This window comes from Papio anubis, chromosome 11 (genome assembly GCF_008728515.1).
Source record: "Papio anubis isolate 15944 chromosome 11, Panubis1.0, whole genome shotgun sequence".
Classification (NCBI taxonomy): domain Eukaryota; kingdom Metazoa; phylum Chordata; class Mammalia; order Primates; family Cercopithecidae; genus Papio; species Papio anubis.
In genome coordinates, this window is record NC_044986.1 from 16,949,704 (window position 1) to 16,970,509 (window position 20,806).

Sequence of the window (20,806 nt, forward strand, 5' to 3'; positions counted from 1 at the left end):
AACAAAGTGCCTGACATATAGGAGACACTTAGCACATAATTGTTAAGAGTGATTGATTAGTGACACTTGTTTTAATTATTCAACTAAGTTATGACACCCATTTGCAAACCTTGGTGCTGATGAATGTTCCTGTGGCAATTCCAACATCTCAGTATTTCAGGTGAAGTTCAAAATCCACATTTTCAGGTTTCCAGGGTCAGTGATGTTACCTCCCCTAACTTGGGCAACTCCTACACATGCTTTGAGACTCAGTTTCAATGGCAATTTCTCAGAGAGACTTTCCCTGACCCTTAGATCATCATTGATCAAAGTCTGTCTCGTGACCCACCTGTACAAGACTCGCCTGGGTTATTGGTAAAAGCGCAGATTCCTCAGCAAAAGAAACTGACATCAGAGTGAACAGACAACCTACAGAATGGGAGAAAATATTTGCAATGTATCAATCTGAGAAAGGTCTGATGGCCAGACGTGATGGCTTATGCCTGTAATCTCAGCACTTTGGGAGGCCGAGCCAGGTGGATCACAAGATCAGGAGATTGAGACCATCCTGGCTAAGATGGTGAAACCCCGTCTCTACTAAAAATAGAAAAAATTAGCTGGGCGTGGTGGCAGATACCTGTAGTCCCAGCTACTAGAGGGACTGAGGCAGGAGAATGGTGTGAACCCAGGAGGCAGAGCTTGCAGTGAGCCGAGATCATGCCACTGCACTCCAGCCTGGGCAACAGAGCCAGACTCCATCTCAAAAAAAAAAAAAAAAAAAAAAAAAAAAAAAGGTCTGATATCCAGAATCTACAAGGAACTTAAACAAATTTACAAGAAAAAAACAACCCCACTAAAAAGTGGGGAAAGGACATGATCAGACACTTCTCAAAAGAAGACCTTTACACACCCAACAAACATGTGAGCAAAAACTCAACATCACTGATCATTAGAGAAATGTAAAGCAAAACCACAGTGAGATACCATCTCACACCCATCAGAATGGCAATTATTAAAAAGTCAAGAAACAACAGATGCTGGCGAGGCTGTGGAGAAATAGGAACACTTTCACACTGTTGGTGGGAATGTAAATTAGTTCAACCATTGTAGAAGACAGTGTCGTTCATTCCTCAAAGACCTAGAACCAGAAACACCACTTGACCCAGCAATTCCATTACTGGGTATATACCCAAAGGAATTTAAATTGTACCATGAAGACACATGCATGCATATGTTCATTGCAACGCTATTCACAATAGCAAAGACATAGAATGAACCTAAATGCCCATCAGTGATAGACTGGATAAAGAAAATATGGTACATATATACCATAAAATACTATGCAGCTATAAAAAAGAATGAGATTATGCCCTTTGCAGGGACATGGATGGAGCTGGAGGCCATTATCCTTAGCAAATTAATATGGGAACAGAAAACCAAATGCCGCATGTTCTCACTTGTAAGTGGGAGCTAAATGATGAGAACATATGGACACAAAGAGGGGAACAACACACACTAGGGCCTGAGGGGTGGGGTTGCAGGGGTAGGGAGAGCATCAGGATAAATAGCTAATGCATAGTGGGCTTAATACCTAAGTGATGGGTTGATAGGTGCCACAAACCACAATGGCACACGTTTATCTATGCGACAAACCTGCACATTCTGCACATGTAACCCAGAACTTAAAATAAAATTTAAGAAATTCCTAAAAAAGAAAAACAAAGTGTAGATTCCTACTTGAACTGGTATTTCTACACCCTTGTTCGTAGCAGCATTATTCACAGCTGTGCACATCAAGAGATGAATGGATAAAATGTGGCATATACATACAATTGAATATTATCCAGCCTTAAAAAGGAAGGAAATTCTGATACATGCTACAACCTGGATGAACCTTGAGACATTATGCTGCTGGCAGGCATGGAGATGGGGAGCTTTATGGTGTTTCAGATTCTGAAGAAGTTTCAGAAGATCTAGAAAAAGGTTCTAGAGATGGCTGGTGCTGATGGCTGCACAACAATGTGAATGTACTTAATGCTGTTGAATTGTACACTTAAAAATGTCTATGGGGTAAATTTTTTGTTATCTATACTTCACCACAATTTTGAAAAGTACAGACTCCTGGCCACCCAAGCCTAGATAATCAGAAAACCGAAAGAGAGAGAGAGAGAGAGAGAGAGAGAGAGAGAGAGGAGACAGGGAAGCAGGAAGGGAGAGGGAGAGAAGCGGGAGAGAGAAAGGTAAGGGAGGGAGAGAGAGAGAGAGAAGGAGGGAGAGAGAGGGTGAGGAGGAAGGGAGAGGGAGAGAGAGAAGGAAGGAGGAAGGTAGAGAGAGGGAGAGAGAGAAGGAAGGAGGAATGGAGAGAGAGAGAGAGGGAGAGAGAGAGAGAGAGAGACAGAGAGAGGGAGAGAGAAATGTAGCAGGTAGGGATGCAGCTGGAACCTGCAAGCTCTCCGAGTGACTCTAGTATAAAAATGTGAGGACATTGATACGTACCACATTAGATCCCCCCTGCTTTATACCTGCACAGCAATCTACACGTGTACTTTGTAATCATGCTTGTAATTCAACTGTAAGTTCCATGAGGGCAGGGGCTCTGGCTGCCTTGTTCATCATTTTATACCCAATATTTAGTACAATACCTGGCTCAGAGTGGCACTCTTTATATATTTTTTGAATTATTTAATTTGAACATAAATCTCATATTTTTATTTACAAAATAAATATAATAATTGTCTTGAATGCTTGCTACGAAGACTTGAGACACTGCACAAAAACGACCTTCCACTGTGCCTGACTCATAGTAAGTGTTTAATCACTAGAAGCTTGATTATTATTAGTAATAGAAGGAGGAATAAAATTATTCACAGTTTAGACCAGGAGTTACAGACATAGATGCCTACAGGCTCCAAGCAGGTTATGTAATTGCATTGAGCATGCTGGTTTTATATTATCCAATATGAAGTGGTGGGAACTGTGGTGGACTAAACTTTTATTCACCATATAAAGGAGACTACCACTACTTAGCCTATCAGCACTGTATGAGTACTTGGGCCCCGAGTTACTGGATCTTCTGATTTTTCAAGAGAAGCTGGAAATATGAATTTTATCTAAACATTTCTGATCTATGTAAATTGCCTTTAAAGAGAAATATGTAAGCTATTTAAAGGTTTTGAAAGCTCTGTGCAAACCAAACAAAACACATTTGTCCATGGCTGAGAGTTTGTAGCCTCTCATTCATCCCAAGGCTCAGAGCTTTCCAGGTTCCTGGGATAGACTCTCCTTCTACCAAAAATGGAATTGAAATGTCTACCTTGACTGAACTGATTGCACTTTTGAGTTTGAGAGACCATCTAGTTCCAACCAATCAAAACAATAGGGTGCTAATGGTGTCCTTACAACTGATCTGTCAGTAAGTTCAGGGTGGTGGGGCTGGGGGCCCAGGACAGATGTCTGTGGATGCTCACAGCTGCGTTGACGTTGCCAACCAACCTGAAAGGTAGGACAGTAGTGGAGGATCACATTGTACGCTCTTGTTTAATTGTGTTCCACTAGATTTCTTGGTGTGCTACTTACTTACTGCCTTTGCAATTAGGTTATTTATCTATACCTAGGAGGACAGAATTCTTTCCAGCAGCTAGGGGGCTCTAGCAGTCCACCTTTCAGACACAAATTTGCTAGAATTTGCAAGTCTAAACATGAATTACTCTTTTTTCATTGCTATCTCTCAATATTACTAGATTAATATGATCTAAACATTTTTCAAAATTCCCATGCAAAATTACTGATATTCTTGGTCAAAGATTATTCTATTTCATCTTTTTTCTCCTTTTTATTAAAAGTTATTTTCTATATAAAATTAAGCTTCTTGGCTTTATGTTCAAAGTGTTCTAAAAATCTAAATTAGAAAGTAAATTTCTATTTATGGGGAAAATTATTGACATGCCTGGTAATCATACTAAGCATTTAGGTTGCTGTGTGTGTGTATGTATGTATGTGTGTGTGTGTGTGTGTGTGTGTGTATATATATATATATATACTCTCAATCTCCTGGGCTCAAGTGATTCTCCTGCCTCAGCCTCCCGAGTAGCTGGGATTACAGGCGTCTGCCACTGCAACTGGCCTATTTTTGTATTTTTAGTAGAGATGGGGTTTCACCATGTTAGCCAGGCTGGTCTCGAACTTCTGACCTCAAATGTGCCTTGGCCTCCCAAAGTGCTGGAATTCCAGGCGTGAGCTACCATGCCCAGCTAGGTTGGTTTATTTTAACCCAATATTTATCTAGCACATTTAGGGAAAAACTGTTCATTGATACTAACATAATAACAAGCAAAATAAATTCTCGCTCCATAAAAATTATATAATTTGACCACTTAAAACCAGAACAACGTTTCAGCTTTTTGGGATGTTCAACAGAAGATGTAAGTGGAGCATCTGAAGATGTATCTGCTTGCCACTCCTGCTATTTTTTCTGACATTTCCACTGTCAAGACATTTAAAAGTAATAATTTCGCTTTAATTCCCAGTTTCTCTTTCTTGTGCCCTCCATTCTGCTCTAGGACATGTTTTGAAAGCACTTAGAGGCACTTAATGGACAGATTTAGCAAAATCTTCATCCTGTTTCCACAGCTCAGTCGCATACAAAAGACTGAATAAACTCTTTCCTCCTCCCGCCTTCATCCCCTAAAAGTATTGATTGTGGTCAAGGGGAGAGGCAGAGGGAGGGAGATTTCCCTTGTGTCAAAGCTACACCAAAAAAAAAAAAGTTGTTGTTGAAGCGGTTCTTTTCAGATGCTAAATGCCCACTTCCGGTTTCTTATCAGCCGCTTTGGTGTAGGATTGGCAATAACGTTACTTAAACAAGTACCCGCACGTATTTTCAGTTTCCTGAATATCTCAAACATCACTGTTTCCCAAGTATACTGACTTCAGGAGAATAGAAAATGGATTTTATTCCAAACCCTTTTTTCCAATTTGCAAACCCAAGGGAGTTTAAGGGAAATGCAATCCACATGTTTCTGACCATTTCTACACAAACATCTAAAGTTTTTTGTTGGTGTTTTGTTGGTGTTAATGAAAGTGATTTGATGCTACAAAGCTTCTAAAATAAATATTGGTTATGCCCCCATTTTTCTCTAATAAATAAGTTTATTTGGATAAGATTAAGTTAATATGAATCCCTTAAAATCTGACTTTGTCTTTAAATTAAAAAATCGCCGGGCGCGGTGGCTCAAGCCTGTAATCCTAGCACTTTGGAGGCCGAGACGGGTGGATCACGAGGTCAGGAGATCGAGACCATCCTGGCTAACACGGTGAAACCCCCTCTACTAAAAAATACAAAAAAACTAGCCGGGCGAGGTGGCGGGCGCCTGTAGTCCCAGCTACTTGGGAGGCTGAGGCAGGAGAATGGCGTAAACCCGGGAGGCGGAGCTTGAAGTGAGCCGACATCCGGCCACTGCACTCCAGCCTGGGCGACAGAGCCAGACTCTGTCTCAAAAAAAAAAAAAATTAAAAAATCATGGCCAGGTACAGTGACTCACGCCTCTAATCCCAGCACTTTGGGAGGCCCAGACGGGTGGATCACGAGGTCAAGAGATTGAGATCATCCTGGCCAACATGGTGAAGCCCCATCTCTACCAAAAATACAAAACATTAGCTGGGCGTGGTGGAACATGCCTGTAATCCCAGCTACTTGGGAGGCTGAGGAAGGAGGATCATTTGAACCTAGGAGGCGGAGGTTGCAGTGAGCCAAGATCGTGCCACTGCACTCCAGCCCGGAGATGGAGACTCTGTCAAAAAAAAATAAAAACATAAAAAAATCATTTCTGTAAGGGTGGGTTCTAAACTCACTTCTAAATATATCATGTTATCTAGCCCCTCATCTATTTTTATCATTTTCTTTACTACATTCTTTCAAGTCCTTTTTATATAGTAAATCATTCATTCATTCAACAGATACAAATGCCTACCTGTCCCAGGCTGTGCTAGGTGCTGGGGATACAAGAAGAACATGGTAGACTTGCTCCCTGCCTTCATGGACGCAGAGTCCAGCAGAGAAGAAAGAGATTGCACAAGGGTTTGCACATCTGATGAGAGAATGCCAGGATAATAGAGAAGGCTTTCCAGAGGAGCATCCTGCATGCAGCAACTCTCAGCCAAGCAAAACAGGGACCATGTCAAAAGCAAGACCAAGGGAACAGCAGGTGCAAAGCTCTGGAGTGGAACTTAAAGAAGGTCGATAGGGCTGGAGCTTAAGAAAGTGAGCAGGGAGGGGAGCAGGATGAGGCTGGGGAAGACCATGCAAGACCCTGTTTGCCCATCTGCCTCTTAGAATTCATAGCACACTCAAGGCCACTAACGGGGACAAAACAGGATCCTTCCAGCCTGACACATCTCCAGACTAGCCCTCTGTGAGCATTTCACCCAAACACAGAGTCTGTATTATGTTAATGTACATCCCCAAATCACCAGCAAGGCAAAGCAAAGGCCCCTCCTCTGAGATTCTTTTAATTATACGGGGATATAGATATAGAGCTTTATTATATATACATATATGCACATAGATGCATATCTTAGGTTGGTGCAAACCGCACTTAATTGTGCCCCAAGCCAAGCTAATACATGGCTATGAATGTGTGTGTGCATCTTTGCATTTTCTACTTTTCAGGCTGAGCCTTCCTTCTTCGCTGCGGCCATTACTTTGGCTCAGGCTTTCTTTTCTTCCCTTCACCAGGTGTTGAAATGGCCTCTCAGTCTTCCTGCCTCCAGTCTTTCAACTCTTTAATCTCCAAGCTACTGCCTCATTTCATGATGCCATTTCCCTCTTAGAAATCCCTGAGAAGTCCTGTGTGAATCTCTGATGAATCTGCTTTGCCCAGAGTACAGAATCCAGAGTAGTTTCTGGCCCAAACCGACCTCAGTGGCCTACCTCCCACCCCTCCTCTCCCCACCTTTCCCAACCTCCCCAACCCTGTACTGCAGCTCCCCCTGTCACATGGACTTTTCTCTCTTCATCTGATGGAGGATCTCTGGTTCTATGCTGTGAAACGCTGGTTCCATGAGATGTTAATGGTAGTTAGGCCAGCCCCCAATAGTCAAATGTGTTGGGAAAATATAATAAAATTGAATTGTATCACCCCTAATTTATATGTTGAAATCTTAACCCCTAGTAGCTCCGAATGTGACCTTATTCCGAAATGGGTCTTTACAGAGGACATCAAGTTAAAATGAGGTCATTAGGGTGGGCCCAGATCCAATACAACTGGTGTTCTTATAAAAAGGAAAAGTGGGACATTGACACACACACACACACACACACACACACACACACACACACACACACGGAAAAGCCCAGGAAAACATGAAGGCAGAGATCAGAGTGATCATCTACAAACCAAGGAACACCAAAGATTGCCAGCAATCCACCAGGAGAGAGGCATGGAATAGATTCTCCCTCACAGCCCTCAGAAGGAACCAACTCTGCCAACACTGGCCTCCAGAACTGAAACAGTAAATTTCTGTTGTTTAAACCACCCAGTTTATGGCACTTTGCTAGGGCAGCCCTGGGAAACGAATACATAGTTAAACACATTATTTCAGTGCAAGACTTTACAGAGTGTGTACTAAGCTCATGTGCCCTAAATCTCCAAAAGAGGGGACAGAGCATCCCAAGCCTATTTGACAACAACATCCCCTCCCCGCTTGCATCTCACAAAGATTATTATTCTAAAGAACAGACTTTGGGAAGTACTGACCCAGGACTCTAAACTCAGCTAAGGGTTAAGGACTAGAATGTGCGGGGAGGGAATGAGTAATCAGGTTCACCCGAAGTTGTGAATCACTGATAGCCATTTAACCTTCCTGGGACATTCTCCTCCACAAAGCGAATCTATAATGGGTAGATTTTAGGCCCTGGGGAAAGGTAAGTGAATAATTCCCAGCAGAGACAAAGTTAGCATCTGAGGCAGTAAGATGTTCCACTCTTTTATCTCTAAGCATCACCATGACTGGGCATCAGTTTTATAATTTACAGGACCCAGCGCAAAGTGAAAATTCAGGACCCTTGGTTCATAGCTTATTAAGAATTTCAAAATGGTGACAGCAGAGCATGAAACCAAGCTCAGGGACCTCCTAAGCGTGGGATGCTGCGTGACTGCACAGGTCTCACGTTTATAAAGCCAGTTACACTTTGGTCAGTCCAATATAATCCTTTACAATCGTACACCGCTGTCTGTTTATTTTATGAACTATATTAAGAACATTTCTGCATTGGGTGCCCCAAGACCACCCCAAGATTTGATGATTCTCTGGGAGGACTCACAGGAGTTGGTGTATAGTTGTATTGATGGCTATGATTTATTATAAGGAAAGGAGCAAAACAAGCTCTGCTGAGGAAAAGGCTCATGGAGCAAGGTCCAGGGGAAACCAGGTGCACGCCTCCAAGAGTCCTCCCAGAGAGGAGTCACACAGAGCATGCTTAATTCCCTCAGCAAGGAGTTTTGACAACATGTAAAATGTTATCTACCGAGGACACTCATTAGGGATTCAGTGTCCAGGCTTTCCACTGGTGGCTGGTCATAGAGTCACCCTGTGCCTGGCATGTGCCCAAATTCTAATTGTGCTCCTCAGTGTTTACACTAACAGGAAATAGCCAGTTCAGGCACAAAACAGCTTCTCTGACACTTTCTCCTGCTCAGGCACAGTGGATGCACTCAATCAATTCAGATTTCTTCTGTTCAACAACTTAAGGTGATTATTCTAGAAAGCTTGTAAAAGATGATACACAAGGGCATTTCAGTTATTTGGCAAGGAAATCTTTCTATCTCTGCTTCTAGAATATACTTTGTCATGAAGTGAAAGTCAGTGTTCAATGCACCTTTATTAGAAGTGTTACCTTGAAGCATTCGGGTGCTGTGAGACGTGGCTCTTGCACACCAATCCAAGCCTGACCACTAGTTTCCAGAAATGAGGCTCTTTCAGGGAGCTCAGAGCTCATCCACTCTAGAGCATCATGTATGATGGTGTTGTAGCCCTTTCTCCTTCCAACAAAGGGGCTAGAAGCTCGTTCATGCTAAAGTACCATTAACCAAAATGCTTCTGCATTAATTGTCCCAAAGATGATTATGTTTTGGCAGGTGACACTAATTATACGAAAGCTTTAAAGATAGACCCTCAGCCGCAAGGTAGGGAGTCATTTTGGTGGGACAATCATTGGGTAAGCCACTCAACGGACAATCACTGTGGAACCGGAAGCACTCAACAGAAGTCTGAGTTAAGTCCATTGAAAGGCTGTAATTGATTTGACATTCTAAATTATGCTTTAGTCTTCACTGTAATTACAGTGAGAATAACTCAGGTTAAGTCAAATATCTACTAATATTTTGGAGAGGCAAGGAGGGAAAGGGTCTGTGATAACTCTCTAAATTATCCAGATTTCTGTTTATATAGATCATGTTTGGTTTTGATCAACCCATATGTATAAGGTTCCTACCTTAGACTTTCATGAAGACAGCAATTATACAATTCACCAATAATTTTTCCAAAGATTAATTATGATTTACTTAACATTTATCAATCCAATGTGCTAGCTAGGGCATATAGAATATAAAAACTTGGCTTTTGCTTTACAGGATATTGAGACTCCTGGACATACAGTGTGGCACACAGAAAGGGACCTTGGACTTGGAATTTGGCTCCTTGACTAAGAAGCTGGGTGGCTTTGGGCAAGTAAGTAGACAACTCTGGGCTTCAGTTTCCTCATCTGCTCAATGAAGAAAGTAACCCCTCCTTCATCACAGAGTAGCAATAAAGATCAATAATGTAATTGGATTCATATGAAAGTGGTTGATAAACTATAAGTCATCTGTGTGTGTGTATGTGTGGGTGGGTGCATGTGGGGGGTATGCATGCTTAAAGAATAAGGGAAAACTGCATTTAAGAAAACCAGCACATTTAATAAATGATGGCAATAACCCAGCCCCATTATGGGGAGCAGTTACTGTCATTGTCTAGATCACTGATGGCACAATTAACTTAATTAACACATACCTCTGTGGCAAGTCTGCTGAAATAACACTCTTCCTTTTAACATAGCCCAGCCTTGCCAGCAAGGCATCTCCGAGTCATGCATCTTCCAAGGAGAGAGGCCCGTGTGTTAAATGGCTTTTAGCTGGTATGCAGAAAACTGAATTCCAGAATATCCACATCATTAGCAGCTCAAATTACTTGGAGAAATATTAGAAGCCTCACCAAAGTCTTGTAGAAAAGGGCAAAGACCAATGCATCCTCAAGCAGAGGTGTGTCTGGGTAGACGGGCTTCCTCCCCACGAGGAAGTCATTCTCACCAAATCCAGAGTGACTTCCCACAGAGAGAGCATCCTCTTCTGCATAAGATTGTGATGAAGGAGGCTTGGGCCTTTGATCCGTCTGGTGTTGAGAGGGTTTTTGACAAGTGAGCGTGAGTCTGTGTCTAGGTGAAGAGCATGCCTGTAGATTGCAGCTTTGCCATAGCATGGACTCCTGCTGATCACCTTGGTTGAGTACGGTTTAGGGCTGGAAAGGGGAGACCTGGGATAAAGCAATGGACCCCTTCTATTTCAGAGACCTTCAATTTCGTTTAGCTCTCAGGAATGTTCCTCCTACTCTGTTACTCTCTCTTTTCCCCTTCTCTCAATGACATGACTTCATTTCATTTTCTACCTTTCTTCCTATCTGTTCTGTTATTTTTATTTCCACTCATGTTGACAATTATTCCTACACTTCTTTACAACATGGTTTGATTATTTCAGATATGCAGCTCATCTCCCCAGTGAAATTACACTTTCCTTCAGAGTCAATATTCTTCTGTATTTCCCATAGCAGCCTAACAGAGGGCTGGTCCATGATGGATATTCAATAAATAATTGTTTTTTGAATTTATTTTCCTTTACTTCTCTTTCATTAGAATTTGGGTGCATGAGCTCTACAAAGACTGTCTGGATGTACTGAAGACCCAATATAATACTGACTTAAATATGACAAGTTTATTTGTCTCTCACATTATAGTATGCGATGCAAGGCTCTGGGCAGGCAGACAGCTGTACTCCAGGCAGTCATTCTGGGACTCAGGCGTCTTCTATCTTGTTGCTCCGCCATCCCTGGTGTGTTGTTCTTGCATGCCTGGTCCAGCACAGCACAAAGATGCAGGATGGTGGGAACATGTAGAAGGAGGGCACCTCCTCAGAGCTTCTTCACATCCTTTCTGCCACATCTGATTCATCAGATCTAGCCACATGACCATAACTGGATGCAGTGGAGGATGGGAAATGTAGCCTTAATACTGGGTGGCAAATGTTTAAATAAAACATCAGAGTACCATTAATAAAATGCAGTAGCTTTCAAAATTTTAAAACCATGATTCATAATAATAAATGTATTTTACCTAATGACCCAATACAGACACCATGAACACATAGAAAACTTTTATGAAACAATACTTACCACTGCTTTAAGTGATGCATTTAATATTTTTATTATTAATTAATTTATTTATTTGAGACAGAGTCTCTCTTTGTTGTGGGCTGGAGTGCAGTGGCACCATCCTGGCTCATTGCAACCTCTACTTCCTGGGTTCAAGTGATTCTCGTGCCTCAGCCTCTTGAGTAGCTGGGATTACAGGTGCCTGCCACCATGCTCGATTAATTTTTGTATTTTTAGTAGAAATGGGGTTTCACCATGTCAGCCAGGCTGGTCTCAAACTCCTGGCCTCAAGTGATCCACCCACCTTGACCTCCCAAAATGCTGGGATTACAGGCATGGGCCACCACACTGTGCCAACATTTAGTGTTTTTATAGTTTATAAAATAAATGCTGTTTGTGACTAACGAATGGGGGATGCCTGCAATTTGAAGGGTGCTACTACAGAAGGATGAAAGAGGAAATCAAGAGAGTAACTAGGGGTCTCCACCATGGAGAAGGAAGTACTTGACCATAGGCAAAATAATTTACCTGAATTCCTTGCAGTGCACATCACAGTATTAGACACTGGATAGATACAAGAAAATAGTCAACCAAAGCAATCAGTCCATAAATCAAACAATCAATGAACTATTACACAGCAGAGGTATAGTCTTTACTGATACTTCAGACAAAAAAAAAATGAAGGCCAGAGGGGCCTTTACAAAGAGATCCTCTGGGGTGTGAGCAGAAGAAATTCTGCTTGTCTCTTAATATGAGTTGTGTGTAGAAAAAATACGCACAAAAACATCCATCCCATTGATCCTTCTGTACTGTAAGCTTAACAGATAATTCAGATCAAAACCAAATGGATGTAATTTTAATTCTTTGTCACGGCCTCAAATTTATGAACTGTGTCAAGGGAAATCTCATATATGTATTGTGATAGTGTATCTCCTAGACTTTCCTAATTTGCTTTTGTGCTAGAGCAATCTATATAACAGATTTGTCATTCCTTCCATAGACTTCAAACTTGAGGAAAACCTCATATTGTGTGATGTTTTTCCTTGACAGTTTCAACTGACTTTTGTCAGATTTTTGACAGCAGAAAATAAAACCAACAACTCTAAGAACATTATACCGCGTTTGTTTTCAGAGGAATAGTTTTCGAGTTTGGAGGAGTTTGAAATGACTTCTAAATGATGTCACAATTGATGCTTTAAAACAGGCCCCAATCTTTTGTGCTACAAGCACCACTGGCTTAATTAGTTCTGGTGGGGGCATCATCATTAACTGCGAGTTAATTGTGTTAGCGGGCTCATACTATAGCGCTTCCAGAAGTTTTGGTTTTGGTAAACAGTGCATTTCCATGGCATTTCTTGAAAGATGCTGGGGTAAGTGGCATAACAAGAACAGTGCTGCGTTACAGAGCCTTCATTGTTGCAGAGGGGCCTCGGGTCACGTATCCCCACATCTTTGGTGATCTCTGCTTCTTCTCTTGCTTCATCAGCGATGGGAGAGGCCCCATCCCACCACTTAGAACAAACGTGCATCAATAGAAATCAGAGGTTGTTGCTGTCTTCGAGGCTGCTAAAAGGCTTCTGAAGAAGTGAGTCAGTGTTTTCAGTCTTGTTTTCATTCCACGTCCCAAAGCTCATCCGGATTGGCATCTGTGTTTGCTGCCTCCAGAGAGAGAGAGGCTAATTACTGGACAAAGCTGGGGATTAAGCTTCCCTCTTGCCCTTATGAAGGAACAATCCCATTGGAACAGGGTTTAGGGCTTATTAGGAGAGTGGTGGAGAGAAAAGATGTTTTCTCCGTGCAGGCGTTCTCCATCCTTACTGGATAAAGACTGAAATGTACAGGGCTTTTAATCCAACACCTATGGCAATCAGAGAAAAGCCTTCCAAGTCCCCCGAAGATGGGGTATCTTTTGCCATATATTCAGGCAATAAGACATGACAGGCACTTTATTTCATCAGGGCTACACACCTTGAATGCATTTTGTGGCATAAGGCCAAAGTACAAATGACTTCAACTCTCACGAAATGCAATATCCTTCCACAAAGGCATTAAAATCATTGCACCGGCTTATTAGTATAAGAAATAAAAATTACTTGAAAACTAAGGAGGAAGAAAGATTTCCTAAGATAGGTTCCTGGGGGTCAGGTGCCCAGATTGCCAATAAGAAACTTCCATTTGCAAATAATGTTCAAAAGACACTTCTTAATATAGTCAGCCTGGAAAAGGGCTCTGAAATCTGAGAGCAACTGGTTCTCCTTGTATTGCCAAAGGGCAAATGTCAAAGCATAGCATTAGAAGGTGAGATCTGTGTCAGCATATAGACCCTTAAACCAGCTTTCTGCGTGTAGACGGTTCCTATTTTCTCATTTCTCCTAAAAGATTGCAAGAGGGTTCATGTGTTTATAAAAGAATTTTTAACACTTTGGGACCAATTTGCCTTTTAAAAATTTGCCTTTGTGAATGAATGCTCCAGGATAGTCATAATCTAGCCCTTCTAAATCCCTGCCTCCCAGCCAGAAACAGGCACATTTCTAGATGATTAGAGAACTTCAGGTGGGAACCTTACTCTGCTTCTGGCTTTATGCCTTAAAATATGACCTAAGGCAAGCTATCATTTCCCAGAAATGAAATATGTCATATGTTGCTATTAAAGTGAACCAGAAAAAGAGCATTCTATTACAATAATGGGTTTTGTTTAAAAAAATTCAAATGTCAAATCCCCAAAGGAATAATACATATTTGATACTATTAGTAGAATAGCAGTACCAGTAATTGTATGAGGTACTTATACTTTGCATTGTTCATCCAGTAAAGGGATTTTATGTAAACCTTTCAGTAAAATTATTGTATCAGAGGAAAATGAGGAACAGCATCACTGATTATTCATGCAATCGATATACATTTATTGGGGGTGACTGTGTCTTGGTTATCAGTCTAAATACTGGGGATGAAACAAAAAAAGACTAGGACAGTTTCCTGCCTTCAAGGAGCACACATTCCAGATATGGAGACAGATGCAGCAACTAACTACAATGCAGTGTTACAATAGATATGGCAGAGACTTCGATGAGGCCATGGAGTATACTACAGGGAACTATGAATTCTGACCAAAGAGGCCTGTATTATCCTAGTGTCCTGTTTGAGCTGAGCTGAGCCTTGAAATATCAGGATGAAGCATGCATTAGGCAGATGGAAATGAATGGGCAAAGGTATAGCAGTCAAAAACGTCATGGTACGCTTAGGGACTGGTGAGTGGTTTTTTTTTTTTTTTTTGTAACTACAGCGGTAAATCTGTCAAGCTGTCTGATGTCAAACGTTGAACTTTCATGGACTAGAATGAGTTAAAAAAAATCTGAATGCTTTTTGCGCAGTAGAATTTTACAAAATAAAGAGCCAAGGAAAGCAATGAGAGAAAGAGACAAAATGCTGCATGGAATAAAACTGTCATTCTCATCCTGACTCATCTGTTAACTTAGGAAAATACACTTACATCAAGAAATGCCAGAAAATTGCTCACTTCACGTGCTTACGGGTAGATTGAACCCAATTTTGTGGCATTAAAACCAATTTTCTGCTGAGAAAACATGTCACAGAGGATTACATGAACCTTTATAATTATTAATAATATTTGATACTTTGATGTCACCTTTCATCCTGAGATCAGTGCCATACACACAGAAACAGATAAGCTCCAAGGAAACAGAGATGATATTAATACATTAAGTCACAATGCTTTTCTCTCTTCTATATTCCAACGGCTTTCTGGCCGTGTGTTTCTCTCACCTTTGGAAGTTAGTGGATGTAGGCCGGGCGTGGTGGCTCACGCCTGTAATCCCAGCACTTTGGTAGGCTGAAGTGGGTGGATCACGAGGTCAGGAGTTTGAGACCACCCTGGCCAACATAGTGAAACTCCGTCTCTACTAAAAATACAAAAAAATTAGCTGGGCATGGTGGTGGGTGCCTGTAATCCCAGCTATTTAGGAGGGGCTGAGACAGGAGAATCCCTTGAACCCAGGAGGCGGAGGTTGCAGTGAGTTGAGATCACGCCACTGTACTCCAGCCCAGGCAACAGTTTGAGACTCTGTCTCAAAAAAAAAAAAAAAAAAAAAAAGTTAATGGATGTAGTTATAAAGCAGTGATTTTTTAATTTTTGTTTTTATTAGCTCCTACTACAAGAAGTCTTAGGCTACAGTACAGGCCACATCTTTCTGTTCACAGCTTTCCTTGGAAGATCAGCTTTGGACATATCGGTTCTCCTACTCCTTAGCTTCTTTGCCTGCTGATCTCATCCTGACATACCAGAAGTGGGCTGTGTCTTCATGGATTCTTTGACTTCCACAAGAGACTAACAAGGCATCATCATCTTTGTCAACATCATCATCATCATCATCATCATCATCATCATCGTTATCATTATCCTTCCAACTACAACCCCCACTACTGCTGCTGCTTATGAAGTAAGCACTCTATGCACTATTCTACTATTCTAAAAAAAAAAAATATATATATATATATATATATATCATATTAACTAATTCCACACCAACATTATAGGGTAGTGCTGTCCACTATAGCTTGCTGCAATGATGGGAATGTTCTATATCTGTGTTGTCCAATATGGTAGCCACCAGCCACATGTAGCTATTGAGCACTTGAAATATGGTTAATGCGACTGAGGAACGGCATTTTTCTTTTATTTAATTTTAATTAATTTCATTGACATAGCCACATGGCTAGTAACTATTGTATTGGAAAACACAGTTACAGCCTCTGGGGGTTATTGTTACCTTTTTAAAAACAAAGCTCTGTTTTCATCAGTAGCACCAACTTAATAAGGACTAGTGTGAGTGAATGGTTCAGAAATATGTTATTGAAGCTAAAAATACAGATGCTCCTTGACTTCCAATGAGGCTTATGCCCTGATAAACTCATCATAAGTTGAAAATATCATAGGTCAAAAATGCATTTAATATACCTTAAACTACCAAGCCTCACAGCCTAGCCTAGCCTACCTTAAACATGCTCAAAACACTTACAGGAGCCTACAGTTGGGGAAAATTATCTAACACAAAGCTAATTTATAGTAAAGTGTTGACTATCTCATGGAACTTATTCAATACTGAACTGAAAGTGAAAAACAGAATGATTGTGTATGGTCCATAATCAAAATGTGGTTTCTACTGAATGCATATGGCTTTTGCACCATGGTAAAGTCTAAAAATATAAGTAGAAGCATCACAAGTTGGAGATAATCTGTATTTTAAAAAGAAGTCCCACATTCTACATTTGGAGAGCTTTTAGTTCATCCTTCCCCGACCCTGTTAAAATTTGATTCAAAAGAATTCTGTGGAATATATAGGGTAACATAAAGTCATTTCTAAACCAAGAACATTTACAAAAGATGTGGATGATGTCTTAAACCTCATTGTAGTCCAACTATCCCAAGTAGTCAGCACCGGTAAGCACTAGTCCCTCTATTGAAAATTGAAATTCCAATTACTGATTTTCCAAAAGAAGACATTCTCCTCCACTTAAGAAATGGAACAATGAAAGAGGGTTTTCTGTTTCTGGTGACCAGGGAGAAACGGAGTCTTCACACAAAGTCTTAGTTCATATTCAGCCCTCCTTTCCCTGAAACCACATCCCCAGGGTTTATCTGGTTTGTTCGTGAAAATATGGGAAAACACTTTAAGGAGAAGAAACTGATCAGATGACTTAATTACATTTCTGCTTAGTCCACCCTGTAACTTAGACTGTTAGAGAGAGAGAACTTAAGTAGCCCTTGGTTTGAACCATCTGTCGCGAAAATGTGACATATGTTTGCTTTGTTTACTCAACAACCAAGTGTAAACTGATACACTGAACTAGAGGATCCCTGAATGGTGTGGCTATGGGTGTGTGTGTATTGGAGGAGGGGTGTCTGATGAGGGCGTCCTTCTCCTCATACCTACCCCGGAGGAACACGCGTACAGCACAAGAGGAGTGCGGATCCGTAGGATGTCCCCCGGGTTTGGGGCGCGCCCCGAGACACAGACCCTCTTTGGCGACTCCACACAATGTGCAGCCTGCCTGCAAGCAGCCGCTGCAGCCTAGGGGCGCGCCTGGCTGATGTGTGGTTGAATGGAGAGCGGCCCAACCCTCCTCCTTCCTCCTCTTCTCCCCGCCCTGACACCCGGGCCTCAAACTTCAACCAAAGCCCGTGCCCTTTTCCAGTTAACCCCCCTCGATCAAAATGAGCCATTCTTTTCTCTCCTCCGCGGCGGCCCATTGTCTGGCGTGATAGGTTTGCTGATTTGACAGCTGGGCGCACACATATTTGATTCAAACTCGGTCTCCCCGAGAGATGAACTTGGACATCAGCAAAGATCCCGAGCACTGCGGGCTGGCTCCTAGACCAGTCTCTGGACCCAGTGTAGACTTCGGTGCCCCGGGCGCCCCCCGGCGTGCGGGAAGGGGAGCCTGTGTCAGGGGTGGGGGGCGGGGAGTGAGCAGCACGACTGGGAACGAGGGCTATGTACATGTTAGGCTTTTTTAGGCTTTCTTTTCTTTCTTTCTTTCTTTTTTTTTTTTTTAATTTATTCTCGAAACAGCCAAGATGGAGGTCAGCTTATAAATTTTCTAAAGCCAGGTCTGGCCGGGTTTAAATGCAGTGGGTTGGGGGCTCGGCTTTTGTCTCCTTGTCGGAGCTCGAGGAGATAGGTAGAGACTGCGTGTGCATGTGTGCGTGTGAGTGTGAGTGTGCACGCGCTGGCGTGGACGAACGGGTGGGCGCATCCCAGGATCGCCGCTCCGGCGTCCTGGATCTGAGTGTGTCTTCTACGCACCAAGTCTTGAATCACAGCCACTAGTGACGTGGGGGGAAAACTTTGTGTTCCAAAGAAGGGTCTGGCTCGATTGCCATAAGAAGAAAGAGCCCTTGTGCCCGTATGTGTGTGTGTGTGTGTGTGTGTGTGTGTGTGTCAGTCAGACAGAGAGAGAGAGAGAGAGAGAGAGAGAGAGAGAGAGAGAGAGAGAAAGTGTCTGGCAGCACCCGCGGCCGGCTGCAGAACGCTGCGTGTCCTGTGCGCGCGTGCTGTCCGGCCGCGGGTCTCACCGCAAGCGAGCGTGTGCAGCTGCGGCTGCCTGGAGGGCGAGCTTAGGAGGGGGCTGGAGCTGCAGGGCAGCGGGAGCAGGAGCAGGCCGAGGGTCCGCTGGCCAGAAGAAATCTGGCCTCGGAACACGCCATTCCCCGCGCCACTTCCAATAACCACTAACATCCCTAATGAGCATCCGAGCCGAGGGCTCTGCTCGGAAATCGTCCTGGTCCAACTCGGCCCTTGGAGCTCTAGAAGATTGCCGCATCTATTTTTTTTTTCTTTCTTTCTTTTTTTTTTCCTAGGGCAAATAAAGTGAGCCCGGAAAGGGAAGGAGGGGGCGGGGACACCATTCCCCCCGAAAGAATAAATAAGTAAATAAACTGGCTCCTCGCCGCAGCTGGACGCGGTCGGTTGAGTCCAGGTTGGTGGCATTTGGAGCTTTTTTCGTTCTGTTTGGGAACCCATTGCCGCTTCCTGTCCCTCTTCCCCACTCCTTCTTCCTCCCTCCCCCGGCCACCTCTTTCCGTTTTGCAGGCGTCTCCCAACTTTGGGGCCCGGGGGGCGCTCGTGGCGCCGGGCTGCACCTGCCGGGGCGCGCGGGGACTGCGGGCCAGCGCGCTCGCCCTGGGCGGGGGTGCGGAAGCGCCCGAGTCCGGGCACCGGGCGAGGGTGTGAGAGGTGCGGACACTCAGGAGGGAGCCGAGGACACGCGGTGGGTAGGGGCGCAAGAACTGGGTTTCAGCCCCAGTCGGGACATCGGTTCCCCATGGCTTGGCGGCCTCTGGAGGGAGACGAGTCCCGGGGAGAGGGAGGGCGGCGACAGGGGCTAGGGATTGGCGATCTGAGTGGGGAGGGCCGGCGGCTGAGGGAGCTCGGTGGCTGACGGAGGAGGGGGAGGCCAACTTCCCGGGAGAAGGGGCTCTTTCGGCGCCAGGGCTGGCTGGGGAGCTGCCGCCGCCGCCACCGAGGGCTTGTATTCCAGGCAGCGGCTGGCTCACGCTCACGGCGCTCGGAAAGTACCGTTTATTTATTTATTTGCTTGTGTTCAGCCTCTCGGATTGAACCCAACAGACACCCCCTTGGACTTTAGGAACCCTCTTCAGACCTCTCCAGCCCTCACCCCCATTCCCGTGTCAGCGGCCCCTGTAATACACGCACATGCACCCCGACTCGGGTGGGGGTGGGTCTTCACCCTGGCGTTGGAAAGTCTCCAAAGGCGGGAACGGGGGAGGGGAGAGGGGCTGTGGGGGGAGTCTCCTGCGCTCTCCGCTCTCATCTCAAAGTGCGCCCTCCCTTCCAGGTTGGGTCGGACCTGAACCCCTAAAAGCGGAACCGCCTCCCGCCCTCGCCAGCCCGGAGCTGAGTCGCCGGCGGCGGTGGCGGCTGCCAGACCCGGAGTTTCCTCTTTCACTGGATGGAGCTGAACTTTGGGCGGCCAGAGCAGCACAGCTGTCCGGGGATCGCTGCATGCTGAGCTCCCTCGGCAAGACCCAGCGGCGGCTCAGGACTTTTTTTGGGGGGCGGGGACCAGCCCCGCGCCGGCACCATGTTCCTGGCGACCCTGTACTTCGCGCTGCCACTCTTGGGTAAGTCGAGGCCCGCCGCGGGCTTTCTTACCCGCTGAGTCTTTCCTAGGGTCGTTTGCAGCAGCCCACTCCGCCCCCCGCACCAAAATTGGGGCGCGGGTGCGGTGGATGTGGAAGGAAGAAGTTTCGTTTTGGGGAAGGGGATCGCGAATCCCCCGGTTAGGGAGGCAGTGGCGGTGCGGCGCTGCCCGAAGCTTTTCGGGCTTGGTTTTGATTTCCTGTGGTTTTTAATGACCCAGCTTGGCGGGGGACTAAGGAGCCCTCCAGCCCAGGGCCCTGCAACCCCAGAGAGTCTCCGGCAGCTCGCGGAGCCGCGGCAGGCAGGTGGAGTTGGGGAGCATTGGGGCCGGGAGACCAAACTTGGAAGAGAAAAGTTTTTCCCGAGTAGCTTCTGAGCGCTCTTCGCCCGGCCGACCGCTGACCACGGCTGGCCTGCCCCGCGCCCAGCGCGCGCCCGGTGCCCAGTCCGCCGCCGCGCTTCTCCTCGGAAAGACCCTGAGTTTTAGTCGGGCGGAGCGGGTGGCTGGAGCTGGGGGTGGCCCAGGAGCCCGGGTCGTCGCTCAGGCCAGGATGCCGCGGGGCGGAGGGCCGACGTGCACGGTGGGCAGCGCAGGCTCTGGCGCAAACCCTTAAAGCCCGCGGGCTGAGCCTGCGCCACCCTTCCCTACGGGCCCGGAAGGGAGAGGAGCTGGAGTTCCAGGGGGCGGG

General features: G+C 44.7%; 1 protein-coding gene across 3 annotated transcripts in view; it reads left to right on the forward strand.

Moving 5' to 3' along the window:
• The first annotated feature begins 15,619 nt into the window (after positions 1 to 15,619).
• The window catches only part of GFRA1 (GDNF family receptor alpha 1), a 224,448-nt gene continuing 219,261 nt past the window's right edge, over positions 15,620 to 20,806 (forward strand). Inside the window, exons 1-3 of one of the 3 annotated variants that reach the window (XM_017944362.3) lie at positions 15,620 to 15,893; positions 18,815 to 18,933; positions 19,813 to 20,098. In XM_017944362.3, coding sequence (XP_017799851.2) covers positions 20,059 to 20,098 — 40 coding nt within the window. In that variant the 5' untranslated portion in view covers positions 15,620 to 15,893; positions 18,815 to 18,933; positions 19,813 to 20,058. Of the gene's footprint in view, positions 15,894 to 18,814; positions 18,934 to 19,016; positions 19,225 to 19,436; positions 19,529 to 19,812; positions 20,099 to 20,806 lie in introns of those variants that run through there. The other 2 variants (XM_009215430.4, XM_009215431.4) reach the window with 2 other exon arrangements.